Source organism: Onychomys torridus, chromosome 8 (genome assembly GCF_903995425.1).
Source record: "Onychomys torridus chromosome 8, mOncTor1.1, whole genome shotgun sequence".
Classification (NCBI taxonomy): Eukaryota; Metazoa; Chordata; class Mammalia; order Rodentia; family Cricetidae; genus Onychomys; species Onychomys torridus.
Genome location: NC_050450.1, coordinates 4,661,295 through 4,685,732, shown reverse-complemented (window position 1 = coordinate 4,685,732; position 24,438 = coordinate 4,661,295). Strand labels below are relative to the sequence as shown.

The 24,438-nt window shown below is 48.2% G+C and overlaps 3 protein-coding genes across 8 annotated transcripts in view; 2 read left to right on the top strand and 1 right to left on the bottom strand.

Moving 5' to 3' along the window:
- Ube2l3 (ubiquitin conjugating enzyme E2 L3) overlaps nt 1–12,391 on the top strand; it is a 55,792-nt gene extending 43,401 nt beyond the window's left edge. For both annotated transcript variants that reach the window (XM_036197722.1, XM_036197723.1), the window contains 2 exons: nt 1,728–1,914; nt 10,092–12,391. In XM_036197722.1, coding sequence (XP_036053615.1) covers nt 1,728–1,914; nt 10,092–10,246 — 342 coding nt within the window. In that variant the 3' untranslated portion in view covers nt 10,247–12,391. The remainder of the gene's footprint in view (nt 1–1,727; nt 1,915–10,091) is intronic.
- Nucleotides 1,852–24,438, top strand: Ccdc116 (coiled-coil domain containing 116). Of its 2 annotated transcripts, none has more exons than XM_036197711.1 (6): nt 1,852–1,914; nt 18,212–18,750; nt 19,794–19,931; nt 20,831–21,385; nt 21,492–22,097; nt 23,469–24,438. In XM_036197711.1, the coding sequence occupies exons 3-6, from the start codon at nt 19,860–19,862 to the stop codon at nt 24,255–24,257; spliced, it is 2,022 nt and encodes a 673-aa protein (XP_036053604.1). In that variant the 5' UTR covers nt 1,852–1,914; nt 18,212–18,750; nt 19,794–19,859; the 3' UTR covers nt 24,258–24,438. The 2 variants fall into 2 exon arrangements, with proteins under 2 accessions (XP_036053604.1, XP_036053606.1); XM_036197713.1 differs by lacking the exon at nt 1,852–1,914 and adding an exon at nt 17,751–17,888.
- On the bottom strand, nt 14,741–19,083 carry Ydjc (YdjC chitooligosaccharide deacetylase homolog). 4 transcript variants are annotated; one of them, XM_036197715.1, is made up of 5 exons: nt 18,966–19,083; nt 16,381–16,560; nt 15,854–16,134; nt 15,585–15,762; nt 14,741–15,396 (listed from the first exon to the last, which is right to left on the bottom strand). In XM_036197715.1, the coding sequence occupies exons 2-5, from the start codon at nt 16,542–16,544 to the stop codon at nt 15,027–15,029; spliced, it is 993 nt and encodes a 330-aa protein (XP_036053608.1). In that variant the 5' UTR covers nt 16,545–16,560; nt 18,966–19,083; the 3' UTR covers nt 14,741–15,026. The 4 variants fall into 4 exon arrangements, with proteins under 4 accessions (XP_036053608.1, XP_036053610.1, XP_036053607.1 ...); XM_036197717.1 differs by lacking the exon at nt 18,966–19,083 and adding an exon at nt 16,135–16,294 and having other exon boundaries at nt 15,854–15,953; nt 16,381–16,641; XM_036197714.1 differs by lacking the exon at nt 18,966–19,083 and having other exon boundaries at nt 16,381–16,645.

Here is a 24,438-nt window from a genome sequence, read left to right as displayed (position 1 = left end):
AAAGACATATACCACCACTACCTGGCAAAATGTCCTTTCTTAAGTATGTTCAGACAAATGTCATTTAGTACTAAAGACAAGAGCTAATTGCCTATTATCATGGAAGAAGCCACTCAGAAAGCTACTATCTATATTTATTCAGACTGTTGTAACAAATTACTGTCAACTGTGTGGCTTATAACCAACAGAAACATTTCTCCTAATACCAGAGAGGTCCTGAGAAATATTAGTTCAAGTTATTGATAGATACAGGATAGTTCTGGTTTCTTTTTTTTTTTTTTTTTTTAAGATAAGGTCTCTCTGTGTAGCTCTGGCTGTCCTGGAACTTGCTTTGTAGACCAGGCTGTAGACCACTGTCCTGGTGATTTTATTTTGTTGTTTTAAAATTTTACTTATTATTAGTATGTGTGAGAGAGAGGGGAAGGAGTGGATGAGAGAGACTATGGGGACATATTTGCTACAGCACACAGCATTTTGTGGAATCAGTCCGTGCCACCACCACCATGTAGTTCTGAGGTTTTAACTCAGATTGTCAGAGTTTTGCTGCAGGTATCTTTACCCACTGATCCATCTCATCATCTCATGATTTGGTTTTAATGGGTGAGTTTGGGAGGACAGACACATTTAGGTCAGAGCAGCTGTACAATATATGATTCAAGTTTTATGGTATGCAAAACACATAAAATGTGTAACTTCCGGTCTTAAACTTAATAGTAGCCTCCAAATGATAAAGATGTGCAAGTGTAGATCCATGGATGGTAACATTTTACTCTCTTAAGAATGAATAATAGTTATTAGTAAGGGAAGAGTTGCATATTGAGGGAAATTAAGTCACTGGGCTGTCTCCCCCACCCCCAGTACTTTCAGCTTTATTGTTTACTTAAAGCTACTCTAAAAAAGAATAAACAGTCTACTTGTCTTAGTTGTTTCTACTGTTAGGAAGAGGCTCTGTGACCAAGGCAGCTTATAGGAGAAAACATTTATTAGGGCTTACAGTTCAGAGGGTGAGTCCACGATCATCAGGGAAGCAAGGCTTCAGGCAGGCAGGCGGTGGGGCTGGCAGGTAGGCATTGGAGCAGTAGCTGAGAGCTTACATCTGATTGGCAAGCACAAGGCAAAGGGAGCGGTAACTGGGAATGGCATGGGCTTTTGAAAGCTCAAAGGCCACCCCCAGTGACACACCTTCTCCAGCAAGGCCACACCTCCTAGTCTTTGGCAGACAGTTCCACCAAATTCAGACCAAGCATTCAAACATGAGCTTATAGAGGGTGGGGGGGCTTTTCATTCAAACCACCACACTATTTAAAAACAATAAGGTTAGCCGGGTGATGGTGGCGCACGCCTGTAATCCCAGCACTGGGGAGGCAGAGGCAGGCGGATCTCTGTGAGTTCAAGGCCAGCCTGGTTTACAAAGCGAGTTCCAGGAAAGGCGCAAAACTACACAGAGAAACCCTGTCTCAGAGGGAAAAAAAAAAAAAAGATAGAAAAAAAAAACCAATAAGGTTATTATGACATTGATTTCGGACCTTTTCAAAATTCATTGGGCATCTTATCTAGAAATACTGGTTGGTTGTTGGATTACCTTTTGTGTGGCAGGGCTCCAGTCAGTGTACTATTGGGAATAATTAATGAACAATTACAGCAGCCCTGCTTGGCCATAGGTGTATGGACTTTGGTGTGTTTACTTTGATGTGGCTTTTTGTCCCCCACCCTTTTTTTTCTTTTAGGACAACCCTCCGTACGACAAGGGGGCCTTTAGAATTGAAATCAACTTTCCAGCAGAGTATCCATTCAAACCACCCAAGATCACATTTAAAACCAAGATCTATCACCCTAACATTGATGAGAAGGGGCAGGTCTGTCTGCCGGTAATTAGTGCTGAAAACTGGAAGCCAGCCACCAAGACTGACCAAGGTGAGCCATGCACCTTTCTTCTCGCTGCCTTAGATAGGTCTCTTTTCTGGGAATACTGCTTTGTGATGGGTGCTTGAAAGTTCTCTCTTTCAATACTCTATCAGACAGAGTTGAGAGAAATACTTACTACCTTAGCAACCCAAGCAAACACAGAAGTCCTGCTGAAACCCCATCAGCCCTGTGGGTTTGCCTCATCTCAGTTGAGCTGTCAGCTGTGCATGGACACTGACCTTGGAGGTGATCAAGGATTGTGATACTGCCTAGATGGGGAAAGTGAGGAAGGTATTGGATGCACACAACACTTAGCATTTGGAATATCTTAGAAGAAATATTAGTGAGGACATGCCAGGCTTAACAGAAGGGTTGAACCAAATCCTGTAGCTCCCAGTATGTGCTTTGGGGGTTCAAGACCAGACACAGTCAGACTTGGGTAGCATTCCTATGAAAGCACATAGTTGGCTACAGTGGCTGTAATTCTTAGAATTAGATGTGACTATATATGTCCATGCTCATTTTTCTTAGAAAAGTATTTGATTACGTGTCATGATGTTCTCCTTGTCTCTTTCTTTCTTTCTTTCTTTCTTCCTTCCTTCCTTCCTTCCTTCCTTCCTTCCTCCTTCCTTCCTTCCTTCCTTCCTTCCTTCCTTCCTTTCTTTCTTTCTTTCTTTCTTTCTTTCAAGGATTTATTTATTTATTATGTATACAGTGATTGTTCAGTCTGCAGGCCAGAACAGGGCACCAGATCTCTCATTATGGATGGTTGTGAGCCACCATGTGGGTGCTGGGAATTGAACTCAGGACCTCTGGAAGAACAGCCAGTGCTCTTAACCTCTGAGCCATCATCTCTCCAGCCCCATCCTTGTCCTTTTATCACTACTTCCAATAAAGAGACTTTATATTGGGAGATTTATTAAGGCAGCTCCACATAGTTAAAAAGGAGGTTTATTTTTGGGTAACTTACAGCCAGTAAAGGGGTTGGTTACAGGATCTGGGAGAGGTGTAGCGCAGTTCCAGCAAGGTTCTCTGGAGAACTCTGCTCGGTCTACCATCCAGTGTTCAGGATCACCAGGAACGAAGAGAGCCAGCACATCCAGATCTTGGGTCTTTTTTTTTTTTTTTTAATATTTACTTACTTACTTACTTATTTATATTCATTCATTTATTATTTATTATGTGTACAGATGAGGGTGCCAGATCTCATTTCAGATGTTTGTGAGCCACCTTGTAGGTGCTGGGAATTGAACTCAGGACCTCTGGAAGAGCAGCCAGTGCTCTTTTTTTTTTTTTCTTTCTTCCAAAGATTTTCATTTATTTATTTATTTATTTATTCATTCATTCATTCATTCATTTATTTATTTATTATGTATGCAGAAGAGGGCACCAGATCTCATGACAGAGGGTTGTGAGCCACCATGTGGTTGCTGGGAATTGAACTCGGGACCTCTGGAAGAACAGCCAGTGCTCTTAACCTCTGAGCCATCTCTCCAGCCCCCAGATCTTGGGTCTTAAGGGCTCCTGTCTTGGTCCCGCCCAGGGGCAAGTCATAGGTAGGCGTGGGGAGAAGGGTTTCTATACCAGGGCCTCTGGCACTGACCAGTTTAGAGTCTCTTTTACCTGGGAATGATGGCATGAAGGCCTGGGCCAGGGGGCTCTCAGGCCTGGGTGCAGGTGCTTTACTAAGTCTTAGTCCCATTTTATCTTCACATCTAGATTCATAGCCTGCTGCAGGTTCAGGTTGGGGCTGTGCCCCTCCCTCCAAAGAGCCAGATAGGTTAGGGCTAGTTTTCATTTTTGGTTTTTGAGACAAGGTTTCTCTGTGTAGCCCTTGGCTGTCCTGGAACTCGCTCTGTAGACTAGGCTGGCCTCAAACTCACTTTGAGGCGATCCACTTCTTCTGTCTCCTGAATACTGGGATTAAGGCATGTACTACCACCTCCCTGCACTTCAGGGCAGTGCTTTAAGAATTTCATTTCAACTATAGTGACAGAATTACTGGTTTTGTGATTTGGGACAGTTCAGAGCTTCTTCCTAGAAAACCAATTGCTTGTTGTAGTCTTTGTAGTGCAGCTTTGATTCTGTCAGTAATAGCACTGACAGGATTCAGGATGGGATGCCATATTCTCCTATTTTCTGTTACCTATGCTGTATTATAACCCCCATTGAAACTTAGTGGCTGGTGACTAGAGAGATGATTCATTCACTGGATGCAGTTCCATGGGAACTGGGCTCAATTCCCATCACCCTTATGGCAGTTCACAACCGCCTGTAACTCCAGTTCCAGGGGTATCTAATATCCTCTTCTGACCTCCAAGAGTACCAGGTTTGTACATGGTACACAAACATACATGTAGGTACAACTCTCATCACATAAAATTAGGGACTAGAGAGGTGGTTCAACGGATAAGAGCACTGGCTGCTCTCCTAGAGGACCTGGGTTCAATTCCCAGCAACCACATGGCAGTGCACAACTGTCTGTAACTCTATAGTTTCAGGGGATCTGACACCTTCACACAGACAATACATACAGGCAAAACACAAACGCACATGAAATAAAAGTAAGCAAATTATTTTTTAAAGAGCTAACTAATTAAAGGTAAAATGAGCCGGGCGGTGGTGGCGCATGCCTGTAATCCCAGCACTTGGGAGGCAGAGGCAGGTGGATCTCTGTGAGTTCGAGGCCAGCCTGGTCTACAAAAGTGAGTTCCAGGACAGCCTCCAAAGCTACAGAGAAACCCTGTCTCAAAAACAAAAACAAACAAAAAAGATAAAAATGAAACAGTGGCTTAAAGTTACCATTTTTGTTGCTTTTTGTTTTTCTCATTCTGTAGATTGGCTGTCTCAAACAGGGGTGGTTATTCTCAGGGATACTCAGCTACTCTTATTGGGGATAAATTGTGCCACAGTGTGGCAATGGGTGCTGGCTGGGCACTTGGCTTTCTGTGTGTGTTGCTTATTCTCCATGAAGTAGATTGGACTTTATAGCAGTGGTGGAGCTCTAGGTTGAAAGCAGAAGCAACAGGCTGCTTACACCTCAGTGTAGTGTTAGTACTGTTGTGTTCCTCCTCCTCCTGGGTCCTATTGGTCAAACAAGTACAGTCTTGTACAGGGAAGTAGACTGAGTCTTAAAGTAGTTAAGGAGGGATTCAGGACGGGAGAGGCGGGTACACAGGCAGAGGAGGGGCCACTGGCACTGAGTACCTTACTGTCTCTACATGCTTTTTCTTTTCCTTCTTTTCTTAAATGTGTTCATTTGCCTGAATGTATGTATGTCTGTGCACCATATATATGTAGTGCTGAGGAGGTCAGAAGACGGCATTAAATCCCCTGGAACTGGAGTTACAAATGCTTATGGGATGCTATATGAGTGCCTCCATCCCTCTACACACTTACGTGTGTGGTACTGTTGTGGCCATATAGCAGATGCTGTTGTGTTCATTGTCTTGGTTTGTCTGGTCCTATTTTCTGACTGCTTTCCAGCCATTATCATCCTATAATCATCTTTCCTTTTTGTGTGTGTATTTTCTTTGGGGGGGGGAAGGGGGAGTTTCCGAGACAGAGTTTCTCTGTGTAGTTTTGGTTCCATCCTAGAACTCACTTTGCAGCCCAGGCTGGCCTTGAACTCACAGAGATCCACCTGCCACCCCCACCCCCACCTCCCTAGTGCTGGGATTAAAGGTGTGCTCCACCACTGCCCAGCTTCATCTTTCTTTTTTAATATCTTGCAGTTCTGTTGCATTTGCTAATGTTGAAGTGAACAAGTCACTTGTTCTTAATAGCATCTGCTTGTGGTTTATTCTGCCTATGTCCTTAGAAGCATTTCCATTGATGACTCCTTTCAGATCTAGCTTCCTATTCTTGGGTCTTTTTAATGGGATAGGCTCTAGCTCATGCCAGTCATCCACCATACAGCCTTTTGTTGATCTCTAGATTCTCTTAGGGCTTTCTGTCTAGAGAGTCTCAAAGTTGTGTTGTTAGTGTTACTATTTTATATGTATGGGTGTTTTGCTTTCATGTATGTCTGTGTACCTTGTGCATGCTTGGTATCTAGGGAGGCCAGAAGAGGGTGTTGGATCCCCTGAACTAGAGCTACTGACAGTTGTGAGCTACCATGTGGGTGCTGGGAATTGAACCCAGATCTGGAGGAACAGCCAGTGTTCTTAACCACTGAGCCATAATTTCTCCAGTCCCTCAAAGCTGTGTTTTATTAGACAGACATGGAAAATAAAAAGGATAAGATTGGGAGCTGGAGAGAGAGGGCTCAATAGTTAAGAGCACTTACACTTCCAGAGGACCATAGTTCAATTTCCAGCATACATATGGTGGCTAGCAACCATCTTTAACTAGAGTTGCAAGAGATCCAGTGCCCTCTGAGGCATCCATGAACACTGTATATGCACAGTGCTCAGACATATATGCAGGCAAAACACTATGCACATAAAATAATATATAAATTTTTTTTTTTTTTTTTAATTCAGAGCTGAAGACAAAACCCAGGGCCTTGCGCTTACTAGGCAAGCATTCTACCACTGAGCTAAATCCCCAACCCCGATAAATTTTTCTTTTTAAAGATTTATTTATTATGAATACGGTGTTCTGTCTGCATGTATGCTTGCAGGCCAGAAGAGGGTGCCAGATCTCATTACAGATCACTGTAAGCTTCCATGTGGGTGCTGGGAATTGAACTCAGGACCACTGAAAGAGCAGCCAGTGCTCTTAACAGCTGAGTCATCTCTCTAGCCCTAGATAAGTCTTTTTTAAAAAGAAAAGACAAGAGAAAGATAAGACTGTTGACAGCAAAGTTAGAATGGTCTTTTAACTAAATGGAGAGATTCCTCAGCAGTTCCTGAATTCAGTTCCCACCAGTCACATTGGGTGCTGACAGCTCTGCAGCTCTGCAGCTCTTCTGGGCCCTGAAGTCACATGCACAAATGTGTGCATTCTAACACGAAGACACAGACAAATTAAGCATAGTGGAAAAGCAACATGAAAAAAAATGCTTCTGTGATCCAGCAGGTCAGTTTTTAGTTGTGTATGCCCCCCACCCCCCATGAAACCATGGGTTCACACAAACATTTTTATTAATTACATTCATGTGTTTATGTGTGTGTATGAGTGCATGTCACAGCATGCATGTGGAGGTCAGAGGACAACTTGAGGGAGTCAGTTCTCTCCTTACCCATGTGAATGGCAGGAATCTAGCTTAGAGGCAAGAGCTTTTATCTGCCAAGCAAGCACACTCCTCTGTCCTGAAACAGTTGTCTTCATGTTCCTTGCAGCTCAAGCCATACTAGGCTCAAATAAATGGATATACATAATGGTGTCTAGTCTGCTTTCCATTGCTGGGACAAAGACACGGTGACCAAAAGTGACTTGGGGAAGAAAAGGTTTATCTCAGCTTATAGCTTACAATCCATCTTGAAGGAAAGTCAGAGAAGGAACTTAGAGGTTAGAACTGAAGCTGAAGTTAGCGGTGGTGGCACACTCCTTTAGTCCCAGCACTCTAGAAGCAGAGGCAGCCAGATCTCTTAAGTTTCAGGGCTATACAGAGAAAAGGTTTCAAAAAAGAAAAAGTTGAATTCAAGTAGAGACCATGGTAAAGTACTGCTTACTGGCTTGCTTCTTATGGCTTGCTCAGTTTTTTCTTATACACCCAGCACCATCTGCCTAGGGGTGGTACAGTCCACAGTGAGTTGGGCTCTCCCATGTCAACCATTAATCATGCTCTATGGACTTGACTACAGGCCATTTTCTCAGCTGAAGTTCCCTCTTTCCAGATGAACCAGGCCTGTGTCAGGTTGACAAAAAAAACTAATCAACTGTGGTATTTCTATATAGTGACAATATATAGCCATAAAAAAACATAATAAAGCGTGGATTCATGGTATACAAACTTTTAAAATAGCATGGTACATGAAACAATTACAAAAAGACAACATGGCAATGTGATTCTCTTTACAGTTTATGGATTCTGGCTAAGGACCTTCTTGTCTTATGCTTTTTTCTTTTCTTTTTCTTTTTCTTTCTTTCTCCCCCCCCTCTCCCCCCCCCCCCCCCCCGAGACAGGGTTTTTCTGTGTAGTTTGGGTGCCTGTCCTGGATCTTTCTTTGTAGGCCAGGCTGGCCTCGAACTCATAGAGATCCGCCTGGCTCTGCCTCCCAAGTGCTGAGATTAAAGGCGTGTGCCACCATCACCCGGATTGTCTTATGCTTTTAAGTGAAATAATTTAAACTGTGATGGCACCACATCTAGTTACAGGTTATGATTTGGGAATTTGTATGCTTTCTTATCTCTTGGTCACTTGAGCACTTTTTGTGGTAAATCCTGTCTTCGATACTTCCTCTAAGGTGGGCTTATTGCTCACAGACAGGTGCAGCTTCATAATGCTCTTTTTTTCTTTCTCATGATTGGAAGTACCCTATTGAGCGGAGTGTGTCATACTGACCCACCACACACAAAGCCTGGAGAGGTGACCTTATGTACAGACCCATAGAGATGTGAACAGGCCTGCTGTCCCCAGAGCACAGGAGAAGGGGCTGACAAGGGCCAGGACCTCCAGATGTTTTGTACTTTTCAGAAAATGATCTGTACTATCCACATTTTCAGTTTTGAATGAGTAAATTTATTAAGAGCAAGCCAGAGTAAAAGAATATATAGTGCTGGGTGGGAGGTACACACCTTTAGTCCCAGAAATTGGGAGGCAGAGGCAGGGGGATCTGTGTAAATGCAATGCCAACCTGACTGACTTAAGTGAGTTCCAGGCCAGCCAGGGCTGCAGAGTGAGAACCTGTCTAGAAACATCGGGGATAGGTAGCATGACACCTACATGGGGGAGTGTCCTTTTGTTAAACATTATTTCTTTATTGATTCTCTGGGAATTTCACATCATGTACCTCAATTCCACTCAACTCCTGGTCCCCCCATATTCTCCCTTCACCCCTGTACCTCCTCAACAGAAAATTAAAAAAACAAAACAAAACAAAAAAACTAAAATAAAACATAACACAAGTCTAGAACAAAGCACCCCCAAACAACCCTCTTGGCTTCTCTATCTTTCCCACCTCTCCAATACCTTTTCATTCATCCTGGTGGCATTAGGAACCAAAGTGTGTCTCACAGTGTGCCCTTTTGTCCAGTCAGCTTTACTAGCAAAATGTTCATTGCAATGAGTCATTGATCTGGTTCATGGCCTCTGGTTTCTGGCAAGGGTTATCCTTCTTTAAAGGTAGCCAGTTGGAATCTGCAAGAGAGAGTCCCAGGCAGCGTAGTCTCCAGGTGAAACTGGCACATAAACAAATAGCAGATAGATAGGGGTGGAGGTGTCAACTGGAGCTCCGGTTGAGCTTTCTTTCCATGCTGAACTTCCAACTCTCCATGTCTTTCCCATTGCAGGCATTTTTATGTCATGAGATAAACAGCAGTAACTTGGGTTGGAAATTGTTTACCTTCTAGCTGTTCTCAGTGTATTTACTCCTAGGCTGTTTTGCTATTCTCTGCTCCCTGTCACTGAGACTATAGTACATCCTCAGATAAGGGACCTTGGAGAACACTTGACATTGGAGTCTTCCAGAGCCAGCTTCTCAGTTCAAAACAGCATATGACAGTTTACCAATACACTGCGTTTCACTACATTTCAAGCCTACAAGGCTTTTCTGAGGCTGGGGATCAGTCAAGCTGTTAAGTTAGTGATCATCTGTCTCTCTCCTGATTGATTACAGAAGAGATGGTTGAGTTCTGATGTTCAGAATAAACAGAAGGCTGCTTTGTCTTTAAAGCACACTGTGGACATGGGATGTAGCTCACTTGGGACAGAGCCACCCTTGCATCCATTAAAGCACTGACTACGAAACACTCCCAACACTCAGCAGGGTCAGGAATTCCAGGTCATTAGAAAGAAGGAGTGGGCCGTGAGGTGGTGGCGCACGCCTGTAATCCCAGCACTCGGGAGGCAGAGGCAGGTGGATCTCTGTGAGTTCAAGGCCAGCCTGGGCTACAGAGCGAGATGCAGAAAAGGTGCAAAGCTACACAGAGAAACCCTGTCTCAAAAAAAAAAAAAAAAAAAGGAGCAACCAGGATTTCAGTCAGTGTAGAGATGGCAGTTTTTCCCGAGGCCAGTAGCATCTTACCTGTACCCTCTCTGAGTCTGTTTTAACCTCAATGCCTTATCCTTCTTTTGGCAGTAATCCAGTCCCTCATAGCACTGGTGAATGACCCCCAGCCTGAGCACCCACTCCGGGCTGACCTAGCTGAAGAATACTCTAAGGACCGTAAAAAATTCTGTAAGAATGCTGAAGAGTTTACAAAGAAATATGGGGAAAAGCGACCTGTGGACTAAAATCTGCCATGAGTGATTCCAGCAAGTTTGAGCAGAGCCCCGAGCAGTACTCAGATACCCCGCAAAGCAGGACTCTGTGGAAAATTGACACGGGCCCCCACCTGGCGTCCGCTTGTGGCAGTTACTAACTTTCTACAGTTTTCTTAATCAAAAGTGGTCTAGGTAACCTGTAAAGAAGGATTAAACAATTCCGATGTTCTAGTTCTGCTTGCTTTGTTTTCAGAATCACTGCTTCAGTCTACTTCAAAAGAATGGCATTTCTTTTCTTGCCCAAAATTTACTCAAAGTTACAGTTAGCCCAGGTTTTAAAAAGAAAAAAAAAAGTCTGGTTCCCTCTCCCTGTTGCCCTTTCCCCTTTCAATGCCCTTCCACAGACAGGCCCCAGCTCCCCACAGAAGTAGCAGGGCCGGCAGCTCTTCTCCTGTGCCACACTGCCTGTGGGTGATAGCTCAAGTCCCCCTCATGCCACCTTATTAATGTTCTTTAAAAAATTATAAAACAATATCAATGCCCCCCCCCAAAAAAAACCCAGAATGTCTGTGCAAAGGGAAGCTGCTTTTACATAAAATCTTAGCAAGTGTTTCCACAGTAACAGATTCAATGGGCAGACCCCCACGCTTCCAACCCGTGGTCAAGCTGTGCCCAGTCTTTGTAGAGAACCCTGCAATACCAGGTTTGTGGTGACCTTGGAGGGAGGGTCTGCCAGCAGAGGGCGCCATGCACTCGTGTGATGATGTCTCCAGTCAGCAGCCCTCCCTGCAACTGTGGTAGATGGCCTGCTGGTCATTGCAGGCAAAGCAAAAGCCAGGATATTCTTTTGAAATCTCAAGCTTCACCACCACCAAGCTCTGCTGAGTTGTGCCAAGGAGCCCCAACTCCTCAGCACAGCAGGCCACCACTGTCTCCCTCCGCATGGTTTGCCCTTTGTGGGATCAGCATTGGTGGCTTCTGCTTTGTAACCAGCTGCCCCTTCCTCAGAGCAGCTGCTGATGCAGCCCAGGAACAGGATGGCCTTTCCAGAGTCAAGCTCCACTTGAAGCTCACTCAGTAATATCTTTTCAATATGTTTTATATTGTTTTCATTGCCTTTTTTTGTAGAAATAAAATTTGACCTTAGAATTTATCATCAAATGAACTTTGTCAAGATTTGAATGTTAATGTCTTTTCAAGGCAAGTGGGACTGTCCTTGAAGCAGTAGTGATACCCTGAGGAAGCTGTTGGCCTGACTGCCTGTGTTCACCAACTCACTTAGGGGTCTAGATCCTGTGAAGAAGATTGCCTCAAGACTAGCTTCCTGCTTTAACCTTAGCTCTTTAACTTCAGGGTGACCTGGGGCTCACCTACTTGGAAGACAGCTCAGCTCTGGGTTTTGCCTATAAAGGAGTGAGACAGGTTCTCTCAGGCAGTGTAACACTATAGTTTTCCAAGTGTTTGGCTCCTTTGGTGCATAAATGAACTGTGCTTTAGTTCTAGGTATGCATGGGGCAGGTTTCTGGAGACTTCATGTGCCCAGGATGGCCAGAGCACCAGGCCTGCGTTTCTACATCTGTCTCTTCATTGGCAGAAAAGTGACAATGGATTTTATTTTACTCACATTCAGATTTGTAATAAAATGCCAAATTCTGTCAGAAGTTGTCCAAACAAACCATTTGTTCTTGTTGCTTTTCTGAATCTAGAGATAGTCCAACTGTCTGATAGCTTAGTTCTACCTGCCTGTTACCCCTCACTGCTCTCTGCTCACTATGGGAAGGTACCCTTATGCCAGCAGACCCTCAGGGACTCTCAGCCCTAATACTGACAACCATGGCCAGCCCTGGAAGCAGGGCTCTGGCTTGGAGTCAGTAGTGTCCCTCTGGGCTTGCATGCCTTGCTCTTTTTAGCCCCACCCTGGAGCAGGCTTTGAGCAAGCTGGCAGGCAGCTCTGGCTACTCCAAACTAAAGAAGAGCTGGATCCTTTAGAGAAGGGGATGTCTGTGAGCAGCCAGCCAGCCACCCACCCCTGACACAAGTTGGCTCAGGAATTCACATCCCCCTGGTTCCTTGAAGTGCCCGGGTCTTGTCCTGCTCTTTCCACGATGGCAGAGAATAGGCTTTCTAAGATGCTGTGACCCCATCTGTCCTTAATAAAAATGTTCTCAGACACTAGTTTGGGTGTATGGGTTTCTTCCTTTGGGGATGGACATGGCTGGGGGTCTGTGCTCTTGGAAACTAGAGAGAGTAGTTGTCTAGGCCTCTGGTCTCTTTCCTCTGCTTGCCAGCCTCTAAAAGGAATACAGGTGTCTTGCCAGGTAGAAGTAGATGGGGCGGTCAACACTGGGAAAACTGCAGAGACTCTATGGATATCGAGGAGACTGACAGACACACAAGATGTCACTTCATCCTTATAGCCACAAGAAAATGTGAACTGCATTTAGCAAACGTGAGAACAAGTTGAGAAGGGTTTGATCAGGGGCTTGAACTGAAGAGTATATGTCTTTGAATCATAGCCATATCTGGAAACTCACTGGGTTTCCCAGACAGCTACTAAGACACTACAGCGCCAGTCAGGCCTGTGACAAGGGGGCACCAGATGAGGTGAGCTTACCTTCCCAGCCGGGTCTGTAGATCTTGGAGGAATACTTCCTGGGCATTGTTTTACATTGGCTTCCAGACATTCCTGGAGCCTTGCTGGCTTTGAACTCAGAATCCTCCTCCTCCCTTGTTTCCCTTCAAATAAGTATTTAGCTCCTAAGTCCCATACCCCCTGCATTCTGACTGTTGTAACTCCTGTAGCCAAAGGCCTAGTTTCCTTGCTGCTGAGTAAGCAGCTTGTAAGCCATTCAGCTTTTTTTGGCATGTCACTTCCTCTAGCCTTAAGAAATGTGTCCCCACACATGTTGTGCAGTCTAATCTAGGGAGAAGTCAGACAGTTTGATTTGACCTGCCCTGCCCATGTCCTATGTGAGCAAACAGCACTGCCCCCAGACAACAAAGTTGAGGAAGAAACTGACACTGTAACATGGTGCCCAGCCCAGGCCATGTCTTGTAAATGGTATTTCCTGGATGACTCAAGACAGCAGTCCTGGAAAAGCAGACATTACAGACCACTTACCCAGCACCGTGCTCAAGGTCCAAAGAAGGAAGCTTACCTCTAAAGAACCTTTCTCTTCTTCCAGTGTGGCCCAGATCACACTGATTTGCCATTTGTAGGCTGGGCAGTATCCCAGCAGAGCCTTCTCTTCTGAGCACTCCATTGTAGAATCACAATCTAGGAGCTGTCTGTAGAAACAGTCTGCCCTTGTACTAGACCTCCAGCCAACAGCCAACAAGAATGTGTGCCCGAACCACAGGAGTCAGGTGAGGAGGTGAATGGTAGACAAAGGAATCACTGCCGAAGTCAAGGTCGAGGAAGGTTATAATAGACTGAAGCCAATCAAGGGAGGAGGAGGAACAAGATCCCTTCAGAAAGCCACACGTCTTAGCAGCTCAGGTGGGAGTTTGCTTCCCTGACCTCCTTTCCCCCCAATTCCAGGATGGATGTAGGCCACGTCAGGTAAGTTCAAAGCCCTGCTCTACAACCCCCGCTTATAAGTTTGTGGTAGGGAACTGACACGGCATGCATGAAACTGGGCTTCGTCCTAAAAAAAACGTAAACTGGGAGTGATGATGCACAGCTGTAATCCCAGACAGTCTGGCTTTGCCTTAGCATTCATGTGGTATTCCAGTTTCCTTTCCATCCTCCAGAATGGTGTAAAGCTGTGTTCCATCCCTTCCTATCTCCTCCCTCCCGGCAGAGCGTCCATATAGCAGATGTAGCTAGAATCCCAGTTTCTCATTTCTGCAGAAGACTACCTCTCCTGGAAAAGTCTAGACACTCCTATAACTTGCAGAGCCTCTTTGTTCCCTGAAGTGGCTTCCATATAACAGGTTACCTCCCCCTCAGACAACTAAAACTCCTGCTGTAGTGGGTGTGGGTGTGTGGAGTCGAGGGAGGACAATTTTGAGAGTTGGTTTTTCCCTTCCACCAGTCCTAGGGATCAAACACGAGAACTTTTACACACTTGGCCATCTTGTGGGCCCTCAGGTAACATCTTCTTAAATGAAACTAATGCTTGTTACCATATGCCTCCCCAAAACACCCTAATGGGGATCTTTTATTCCCTCCCATTAAAAGAAAGAAAGAAAAGAAATGTAAGCATTGCTAGATCACAGTGGTCCGGGCTGCAGCCCAGCTAGCAGGAGGTGATGGAGGAGGAGTCCTGGAGCCCAGGACTCCAAGGCCAGTCTGAGCAACGTGTTAAGACCCCCATTTCAAAAACAAAACATATGGACCATGGTATGCATGTACCCCCTCCCAACACAAGCGCATGCATGCACTTTTTAAGGGATTTAAAGGATGAAAAATAATTAAAATTAGAAAGTGAAGATATTTTTTGCATATCTTGGTTTGAGCCACAAAGGAGTTCTCTGTGCCCACTCTTATTTCTGCGAAGGTTACCTGGACTATAAACCAGCCAAATCTGAAAGACATTTTATTAACACACCAACCTCTCTCCACTGCTCCACTAAAGAAGTGTTTTAACTGCAACATGAATTGGCATCAGATGCTCAAACAGGCCTTAAATCCAGATGTCACAGACTAGCTTGCCTGCAGCAGTACTCAGCGGCGAGGACCTGGGTTAGTGACTTGTCATTCTAAGAAACTAGACTCTGTTCCAAGGCCTGGTTCCAGGCTGAACCAGGCTGAACCCTGGCCTTCCTCCACAGTGAGAGGCAGTTCGTAGCTAGCTGGTCTTTGGTGTCAGGGTAGGGAAGGTTCCAGGAAGGGCTCAAGAGTTGCCTCACAGGGGACCCCTTCCCCGGGCCTTTTGGAATCCAGGTCGTCTAGGGCGCAGAGCTGCACACCATTCTGGGCCAGCCGAGCCCTCAAGGTGGGTGCAGTGAGGACATGCAGCTCATGCAGCCGCTCCCAAGAACAAGAGAAAGCATCGGGGCCCTCACCGCATCCCCCTGCTGGAGGCACACTGGGGTATCCTGGGTGTGCCATCAGTTCGGCAGTCAGGGCACGGCCAGCGGGGATATCTTCGAGGGCCCGTGCCAGTGACGCCAGGACTCGGTGAGCAGACATGTGGCGGCCACAAGTGCTCAGGCCCACAAAGGCGTCGGTCCACCTGTGAGTGCCAAGATAGAGATGTTGCCTGAGTACCGGTAGAACTAGGCAGAGGGTGAAGCAGGACAGCAGGTCAATTCCTAACTTTTTTGGCCGAGAAAAGGGCACAAGTGAACCTGGCCAAGTGAACGCACTAGGACCTTTGGGAACTCGGCAGGGTTGGATGGGGTGGAGGAGGGCGGCGCTCACCGAAGGCCGTGGCGGGAGAAGGGGCCCATGGCAGCCCGGGCATCGCGCTCCACAGTGCAGGCGAAGGCACGCGCTGGTGCTTCCAGCCACGAGCAGCTGCCCACGCCGCATTCTACTGGCAGCCGAGTGAAGCGCACCCCGAACGCCTGCAGAGCCTCGGCGAACACCTGACACACTCCTGCTTGGAGGGGTGGGCTCAGCATCGACCTCCCACCAACCCTAGAATGCAGCCCCCCCCCCCCCCCATCAGGGCGTTTCAATCCGCGTACCTGGGAGCACGTGCACATGCTGGTGCCCGTCTACGTGCGTGGGGGACCTGCCCAACAACTCCCGGAAGCGGCTGAGTTGAGCTTCTAGTTCCTCCCGCACCTGGAGGGGCACAGATACCTTGAACTTCTGGAACGAAGAACTCCGTTTGGTGCCACGGTGTGACTGCTCCAGTGTTTGAACTAGGAGCGTATCCGCGTTTGCCCCAACGACTTCCTTTAAAACCTCTGGGCTGAGCTTTGAGGATCTTGATGAGCATCCTCCTGCAGCCACGCCTCCGCACCTGGGGCAAAGCAACGTCTCCAGCAGCTAAGGCCTCCCGAAATCCCATCTTCCCGAGAAAGAAGCCTTCTGGGCTGAGGAGCGACGAGGCGTTGTGGCGGGCCGGACCCACAGGACGGCCCTCAGACAGGTTGGCGTGGAGGCCCGTGGGAATGCTGTGTCTGCAGGCGGAACGCGAGAGCGAGCAGTCTGCCACCGAGCGGGCGGCCCCCCAAACCCGCCCGGTCCTGCAGGGGACCGCCCTTACCTGCGGGCCAGCTCGGCCGCGCTCTCTGCGGCTGTGCCGTTGACCAGCAGTGACACGCTGGTCACAGTTCCTGCCAGGAAGGCCTCCACGATGCCCTTATCGCGCCTCGGGCAGTAACCAAAGTCATCAGCGGTGACAACCAGCTGCACGCGGGGCCAAGCCATTGCTGCCAAACGCTGTCTGGAAACCGGAGGGAAGGGGCAGCAGCATCCGGACTCCGCCCCTGAACGCTGCCAAGGCCCCACCCCGACGCACACACCTAAATGTGACTGCACGCCGCGGTTGCTTTTGCCACCTAGAGGTCTCTGCGAGTACTGCAAACGCCCGGGTCAACTGCTCTGCAATTTTTTTTGGCCCATGTCTATATCCTTCTCTCTCTCTTCTCTCTCCTCCCTCCTCTCTCTCTCTTCCTCTTTCTATCTCCCCTCTACCTCTCCCCCCTCTCTCTCCCCTCTCCTGTCTCTCTCCTGTCTATCCTCTCTGTCTCTCTCTGTCTCTGTCTCTCTGTCTCTCTCTCTCTCTCTCTCTCTCTCTCTCTCTCTCTCTCTCTCTCTCGTATGTGTCTAGGCCTGCTGAGACTTAGGAAAAGGCATAGGATCCCCTGGAACCGTAGTTAATAGATGGTTGTGATTGATTCACATATAAACACACGCTGGGACCTGAGCTCCAGTCTTTTGCAAGAGCAGTAAGCTCTTTACCACTGAGCTAGCTCTAGCTCTAAGAAAATTTGATTTTTGAAAAGTAATTTTTTTAATGGTGAAAACAAGAGAAATACTCAAGAAAAATTCCCCTTGCTCTTCTTTACCATTGCTAAGTTTCTGGGCAGTACTGTCCTTCAATTATTTTCTCTAAGAAAAGATGCTCACCTACTCTTCTCCATCTAAGGGATGATGCCAGGTTTTTTGTTTTGTTTTGTTTTGTTTTTTCGAGACAGGGTTTCTCTGTGTAGCTTTGCTCCTTTCCTGGAACTCACTTGGTAGCCCAGGCTGGCCTCGAACTCACAGAGATCCACCTAGCTCTGCCTCCCGAGTGCTGGAATTAAAGGCGTGGGCCACCACCGCCTGGCAAGATGGCAGGCTATTTCCTCCTTGTGATGTTGATTTTTTTTTTTTTTTTTTTTTGGTTTTATGCAGTGCCTATGAGCTTTTTCTTGTTATTAGATGTTCTTACTTTTTTTCAAATAGTCTGTTCCTCACTGGCTCTAACTGGGTGGGAGGCTTTTTCTTACTAAAAGCTCTTTTTTTTTTTTCTTCCTGAGACAGGTTTCTCTGTGTGGCCCTGGCTGTCCTGGAACTCACTCTGACCAGGCTGGTCTTGAACTCAGAGATCTGCCTGCCCCTGCCTCCTCAGTGCTGGGATTAAAGGTGTGCACCACTGCCTGGATGTAAAAGCTCTGCGTGACAGGAACACAAGCATGCAGAGCAGTGGCTACACTGGAGAAAGCCTTAGCCCACTTCATCTTGATCTGCAGGCAACGTTTTCAACACCTCACATTTGCTCTTTGTCCAGTAAGGTTTTCTTACCCATGACTTACCAATAGTCACCATGGTGACAGCCAGCATTTGGTAATGTGGCTGTCTTGATATTGTTTGAAACACAATCTTATGTATCCCAGGCTGACCTCACTATTCATTCAGCTGGGGCTAGCCTTGAACTTCTGACCCTTGCATGTGCCACCACACCTGGTACAGGGAATTGAACCAAAGACTTCATGCATGTTAGGCAAGCACTCTGCGAACTGAGCATGCCCAGCCTGTCTTGGTTTCTCTTGTGGAACACCTGTTACTCAAATCAAGCCTGTGATATTGGTAATTTTGTTTCTGTTTTACAGCCAAGGAACCTGAAGATTCACCAGAGAAGTGAGTGGAGCAAGAACTGTTCTCTACAGGTTGGAGCTTGACCTGTTCTGGTTACCCCCCACCTTATCTGACCCCCTGGATCACAGGCAGAGGGGAAAGAGTATAGTTTAATCACAACAGTACCTGATGATGCTTTGTAAGGGTTGGAGGCCTCAAAGTACCCTTCAGCCAAGTTCCTGGCGCAAACACTGCTGGGTCCAGTCATAGTGATTGTTGAACCCTCAGGCACCATCCAGTCACTGTGCCCCTCTGGGAGGCTGCTTTCTGAAAGGCCAGAGGCCTTGAGGCCCTGGGCCCTGAGAACCACAGATGGAGAAGAGGAACTACTAAGCACCTATTGTGCTGGGAGTGAATGGAATCATCAGAGATTAGGGCTCTTGGCTTTAATGCCTGCCCTAAAGAAGAACCAGCTGTTGACGAGAAAGACAATGTGGCAGTGGAGGGTGAGCTGGCTGTGAATCTGTTGGGAATGACAAGCTTCTATGATGAAGGGGAAAAGAAAAAAGTTGAGGTGAGTTTATATGGGGTTTCCATAAGGTGCAATGTATATTGAAAGATCTTATGCGGCCGGGTGGTGGCACACACCTTTAATCCCAGCCCTCAGGAGGCAGAGGCAGGCGAATCTCTGAGTTGGAGGCCAGCCTGGTCTACAGAGTGAGTTCCAGGACAGCCAGGACTACACAGAGAAGACCTGTCTCAAAAACCTATATATAATGTAATACTCACTTGTGGAAGGGTGCTCAGCTCAATTTACAGATGAAGAGGCGGTGTTGAGAGGCTGAGTCACATCAGCAAAACAAACCAAAAACAGGGGCAGGAATTGAAGCTAGGTCTATGTGGAAAATCAGGACTCTTCACTGCTTCCAAAAAGAAAGACTTGCTGGCTAGTCCACACTGGTTGAGGGAAGAAGCCCTGGAAGGAAGCCAACAAGAGTCGGAGGTCCAAGTCTGTACAGCGACCAGGGATGAACTGAGGAAGGTGTTTGTATCCTAAGTGGAGGCTGTGGCTTTCACTGTGAAGATTAGAGAAGCAAGCCCCAGACTCAGACCCCTTGGCAGAATAAAGTCAAATCTATAAACATCCCCACACACGGTTTAGCTGGCTTGAGAGAAAAAGCCAGCCAGGTGGGGGAGGAGCCAATGTGGGCCCCACCCCGAACCATTGTGTCGGGGAAGATAATGAACGGGAGGCCAGATTCTGGCCAATCAGAATGAAGTATGTAAATTAACACCCTCAGCCGCTGGGGGTGTGTGTGGGGGTGGGATTCCAGGGCACTGTGCGGTAGGTAGTCCTTAAAAGGGTGCTGACCGAGCGAACCCTGAGAAGCGCACAGGAGACTCTGGTGAGCTGGTGGGGCTCCCAGGCGCCTCGGGTCTGAAAAATTTGTTGGACACGCTAGTCGTCCCAGACAGTCGCAAACAGAAGGCAACTGTCCGCAGATGCCTGGCAGGTCCCAGCAGAGAAGGGTGGGATGTCTGAAGGACAGAGCTTACAGGAGTGAGGGACCCATGGAGGCCTGGATTTACCTTTATTTCCTCTCCCGCTCTATGCAGAGGAGTCTGTGTCTGTGCTGTCAAACCTGAGAAAGGAAGCAGAAAACAAATTTAATTACCCACATCATGGCAAGGTACCGCCACCACTCAGGATATCTGGCTGACGACGAAGCTGGTCACAACACCTACACGGCTCGGGTAAGTTTGTCCAGCTGACCCGACGTTAGTGTCTGGACCACTTCCCACCGCTTTCTCATTTCCAGTTTATCTTACTGGGTCACCTGGTAACACCCTGATCTTAGCTTTCACTCCCCTTATGCCTGCTTGCCGAGCCCAGACCACCCTCTCACACGCCCCTCCCTGCGGCCCTCAGGTAGTACTTGGGTGGGCTGGAAGACTTGAGGAGCATGGAGTCAGCGTGGAGACTCAGCTGGAGAAGTCCTCAAGTGTAGTGCCCCAGGGAAGACAATGCAGGGTTGTGCTGGAGACAGGAGGAGGTAGAAGAGGAGGAAGGGTCTCATAACTGCCCTCTCATACCATGAACACAGAATTCCATTTTCAGGCTCCCAGCTAGGCCTGGCGTATATGAAATATAGGCATTGGGGACCTTCAGGCCCTCCACCTTGCAGAGGAGGCCTGAAGGGGAGCTGTTCTGAGCACTGTCACACAGCCGAAAAGTAGCAGAGCTGGGATTCAAACCCAGGATTACCAGACTTTTAATGTAATTCAGAGCTGGGGGATGGTTCAGTGAGTTAAGGCACTTGGCATCAACACTGATGGCCTGAGTTCCATCTTCAGGATCCACACGGTAGAAGGAGAGAACCAGTTACAATCGATTGTCCTGTGACCTCCACACGTGCACTAAGGCACACACACATGCACCCACAGATGTTATAAAAAAATCAAATGCATTCAGTGGTTGAACATTTGCGGAAACATGTTCAAGGCCCTGGCTTCAAGCCCCAGTACCAACAAACCTAAAAAGAGAAAAAGTTTTTCTGATTGTTCAGTCCCACCCAGCACCTTAGGAGGACTGCAGAAATAACCCCTACCCCTTGCAGAGCATCCTGCCTGCTATGACAAGTCTGTCTGTTCAGATGCAGCTGCACAAGAGGCACCTGCTGCCAGAAAGGGGGTCAACCTACAAACTTGGACGTGTGCCACACCTACCATCGATGAACCAATACTCAGAGCACCAGGGCCACCAGCAAAAGCCTAGGCGCCCTCAGGTGTTTGGCACCTTCCTGGATTTCCTGACAGAGGGACAGGTACTGGACAGTTTGCAGACAGTGGTGGAGCAGGCAACAGAGCGTTTGGCTGCCACAAAGACAGAGGCTGGAGTGCCACTGGTGGATGTACAAGACCCATTGGAGGTGCCAAGTGGTAGGCAGCGAGCTCGAGCCAGACCCAGCATCAACTCTGTGCATCGGCACCGCACTCGGCCCACGCTGTGTGCTGGGCGCCCAAACAATTACCCATCTTGCTCCAGCTCCGTGTCTGACTGTCATAGCAGCATCACAGCTGGCTGGCTGGGGTCCCACAGCCAGGACAGTGACTCTGGTGCTCGAGCCATAGGCTCACTGCCACCTATGAGGGACAAACTCCTGCTTGAGAAAAACCTCAAGAGGCTACTGCGTCTGGAGAACAAAGGGGTGAGATCTGTTGCCTTGGCTAATGCTGGTGCAGGGTGGGCCTGAGCTCAGGGCTGGGGTTGTTAGGCCTGGTTGGACACTGCTCAGCCTTCCTTTCTCTTTGCAGAAAGGCCTGAATCAATCCTGCTCCCGGAAGGGTTCTCTGCTGTGGGACTCACTGGGCAACCATACCAGCTGTCAGTGGACCCGGGAGCAGCCCCTGTCTTGGTTCTCTGGGCTTTGGGGCTCCAGCTCAACCACCCCTGAACCATCAGAGTTGGGACTCGGAGAACAGGAGATGATTTTCCTTAAGGAAGAGTTAAACAAGGAGATGAAGTCACTGTTAAACCAGCCAGCATCCTTCAACCTGCCTGCCTATTGTTCACTCAGGGAACCCCATTGTACCCTGGACTTCCTGGCTGAGCATCGCCTCTTTCCTGCCCTGCAGCGTGTGGTCAGCCAGGCCGTTGACAAGCTCAGCCATGCCTGCCGCCACGATGGCTTCCCCCTCTTCTCTGTTGCCTCAGAGCCCACCTCAATGCTGCCCGGGAACTCTGATCTTCTACAGCCGGACTCTAAGGCATCCGTACCCACCAGCAGGGAGGATGGGGTGGAGCCTTGTGATTCTCCCACTACAGCCTCCAGCCTTAAGACAGCTCGCAAGAAAAGCAAGGGCAGACGGGAGACCCCCCCCATGTCTAATGCCCAGATGACTACCAGATTCAGGCTCAAGGTGACGCCTACACAAGTGTCTAATGTCCCTAGCCCCTCACTCCACTCCGTGCAGGAGTCCCCTGACTCGGATCCCAAATTGCAGAAACCACCTGTGGCCCTGAACTCCAACCAGATAACTCAGCCCTGTCACGGCCTGCACCTCACCCTGCCCGCCCCTGGGATCACAGTGGAGGTTGCCTCTGGCCGCCTTAGAGGCCCGATCTAGCATCCTCTTCCCTCCCCCACCCCCTTCCTTGTGTTCTCCCCACGCCTTTTTTTGGGAAAAAGCTTCTCCCTTCCTCTACTGCAGTGTGTACAGAAGTGGCCTCCCAAGTAGGGCTGGGGGTCTTGGAAGAACATTCGCAGGGAAAGGGCTCCTTCCCCCACGTCTGGTAGCCATTGTTGCTGATGCCCAAGGACAAGATCTTTTGCCCTGAATTGCAGAAATCTCCTGGGGTAGATACAAGCTGCTGGGGACCAGGAAACCTAGCCTATCTATTTCCCCAGGGGTTGTCAAAGATTAATAAAGGCTATTTTTACCCTGCAATTTTTTTTTTCCCTCTGACAGGGTGTCATGTAGCCCAGGCTGGTCTTTCAAATTGATTACATAGTAGGGGATGACCTTGGACTCCTGATCTTCTTGCCTTTACCTCATAAATGCTGGGATTACAGGCATGCATCACCATGCCTGCAATTTGGGTATTTTTTAAAAATTATTGTTTGTGAGCCTCTTTGTAGCCCTGACTGTCCTGGAACTCTCTCTATAGACCAGGCTGGCCTTGAACTCAGAGAGTTCCCTACTTCTACCTCTCAAGTGCTGGGATCAAAGTCGTGCGCCACCACTACCTGGCTTTGTGAATCTCAGAGACCCTCGCACATGTCTCCTATGAACAGGAGTCTTTGCCAAGAGCACCACTCTGTATTCTAGGGTCGAGCAGGTCAAGCTGTCCTAATCCAGCTGTAGAACTCTCCAGTCTTTCTGCTTGGTAAAGGGGACATTGGTCAGGAAATGTATATGAAGACATAGGGAGCCTGACCCTTGGAGGTCCTGAAAATCTCTCAACCCTCCATCATCAGGCTCAGATGTGATTCCTCCTGCACACTAGCTTGCAGGAGCACAGGCTGCCCAGGCTGGTGGGCATTGTTCTAGCCCTCATAGTTGAGGCATGGAGAATGAATGTTGTGGCAGAGCAGGTGTGGCAGGTCTGTATCCTAGTGTGTGTGTGTGTGTGTGTGTGTGTGTGTGTGTGTGTGTGTGTGTGTGGCCTCCCTGTCTGTAACAGGGATGATTGGTAAAGCTGCCAGGAGGCACAGAAAGATGCTTCTCAAAGCAGCAGAGGTGGCAGCAACAGGGCTAAACATCTCCCTCTCCCCCTTGCCTGTCACACAGAGCCCTGGCACCAAGTTTCCGAGGAAGAAGCCTCTGCCGTCCATCTCATCTGTGTCCAGCTTGTCCTACATCTCTAACCCCTGGTTTGAGGAACTCACTGGCTTTTTGGTTGAGCAGGCAGTCTCTTTGCTTATCTGCAAGTACAAGTTTGAGGAAAGCCTCACTAAGCAACTTGGCTTCATTTCCTTTCCTATCACTGAGGTTCTCATGGACATCTTTCTGGGCTTCAAGAAGGTGAAGGGCACCCACATCCGTTTGTCCTCAGACATCAACTGGACCTGCCTTCTGCGCAAATTGGAAGAAGCTGAGTTGGCAAGGCAGGCCATGAGGCATGCCTCCAGGCCAGTGGCCTCCCACCCTAGCCCCTCTCGTGTAGGCACCTCCCGCCATAGCTCAGAATCCCCCTCTGTGCAGCCCAAGCTTACTGGTGACACCAATCAGGACCAGAGTGCAGGGTCCAGATTCTCCCTCCGCCCTGAGTTGCCAATCCGCCAGCTTCTCAGCCCTCGGGATCCTGGTATAGTCCAGGATCAGATGCCCAGGAGCCCTTCAGAGCCCAAGCTGTCTGTGTTCTCCAGTGCTGGTATGGGCTCCAGATCCTCCCAGTCCAAGGAAATAGTAAATAGTGAAGAGGGTGAGGGCAGTGAAGAGGAGGAGGACGAGGGAAGTGAAGAAGATGAACTCAAGAATTCCTCTGAGGATGAGCATCCTGAGGTTAGCCTGCCTGAGCCTGAGGTGGAGGACTTTATCAATGAGTCCATTGTAAAGAGCTCCAATGACTCCCCTTGAGACCCTTGGAAGCCACACAGAGTGCTCCCCTCTTTGCCTCCTCCTGCCCTACCCCAGTAGCTGGCCACCCAGCCAGCCCCTGTCCTGAGTAAGGGTCAGATAATTGGGTGCTCAGCAAGAGTTCTGCCAACGTTATCAAAGGAGCCAAGAGACAAATGGAAATAAATGGCACGTTGATGGA

What these genes read in the sequence shown, in the direction of transcription:
- Ydjc (XM_036197715.1), bottom strand. Translation starts at nt 16,544, where the DNA reads ATGGCTTGGCCCCGCGTGCAGCTGGTTGTCACCGCTGATGACTTTGGT. An exon ending in GCGGCCGAGCTGGCCCGCAG is followed by an intron (nt 16,135 to 16,380) that starts GTAAGGGCGGTC and finishes GCTTTGCCCCAG; the next exon opens with GTGCGGAGGCGTGGCTGCAG. An exon ending in GCATGTGCACGTGCTCCCAG is followed by an intron (nt 15,763 to 15,853) that starts GTACGCGGATTG and finishes CCCTCCAAGCAG; the next exon opens with GAGTGTGTCAGGTGTTCGCC.
- Ccdc116 (XM_036197711.1), top strand. Translation starts at nt 19,860, where the DNA reads ATGGCAAGGTACCGCCACCACTCAGGATATCTGGCTGACGACGAAGCT. An exon ending in ACAACACCTACACGGCTCGG is followed by an intron (nt 19,932 to 20,830) that starts GTAAGTTTGTCC and finishes CTGTCTGTTCAG; the next exon opens with ATGCAGCTGCACAAGAGGCA. An exon ending in TGCGTCTGGAGAACAAAGGG is followed by an intron (nt 21,386 to 21,491) that starts GTGAGATCTGTT and finishes TTCTCTTTGCAG; the next exon opens with AAAGGCCTGAATCAATCCTG.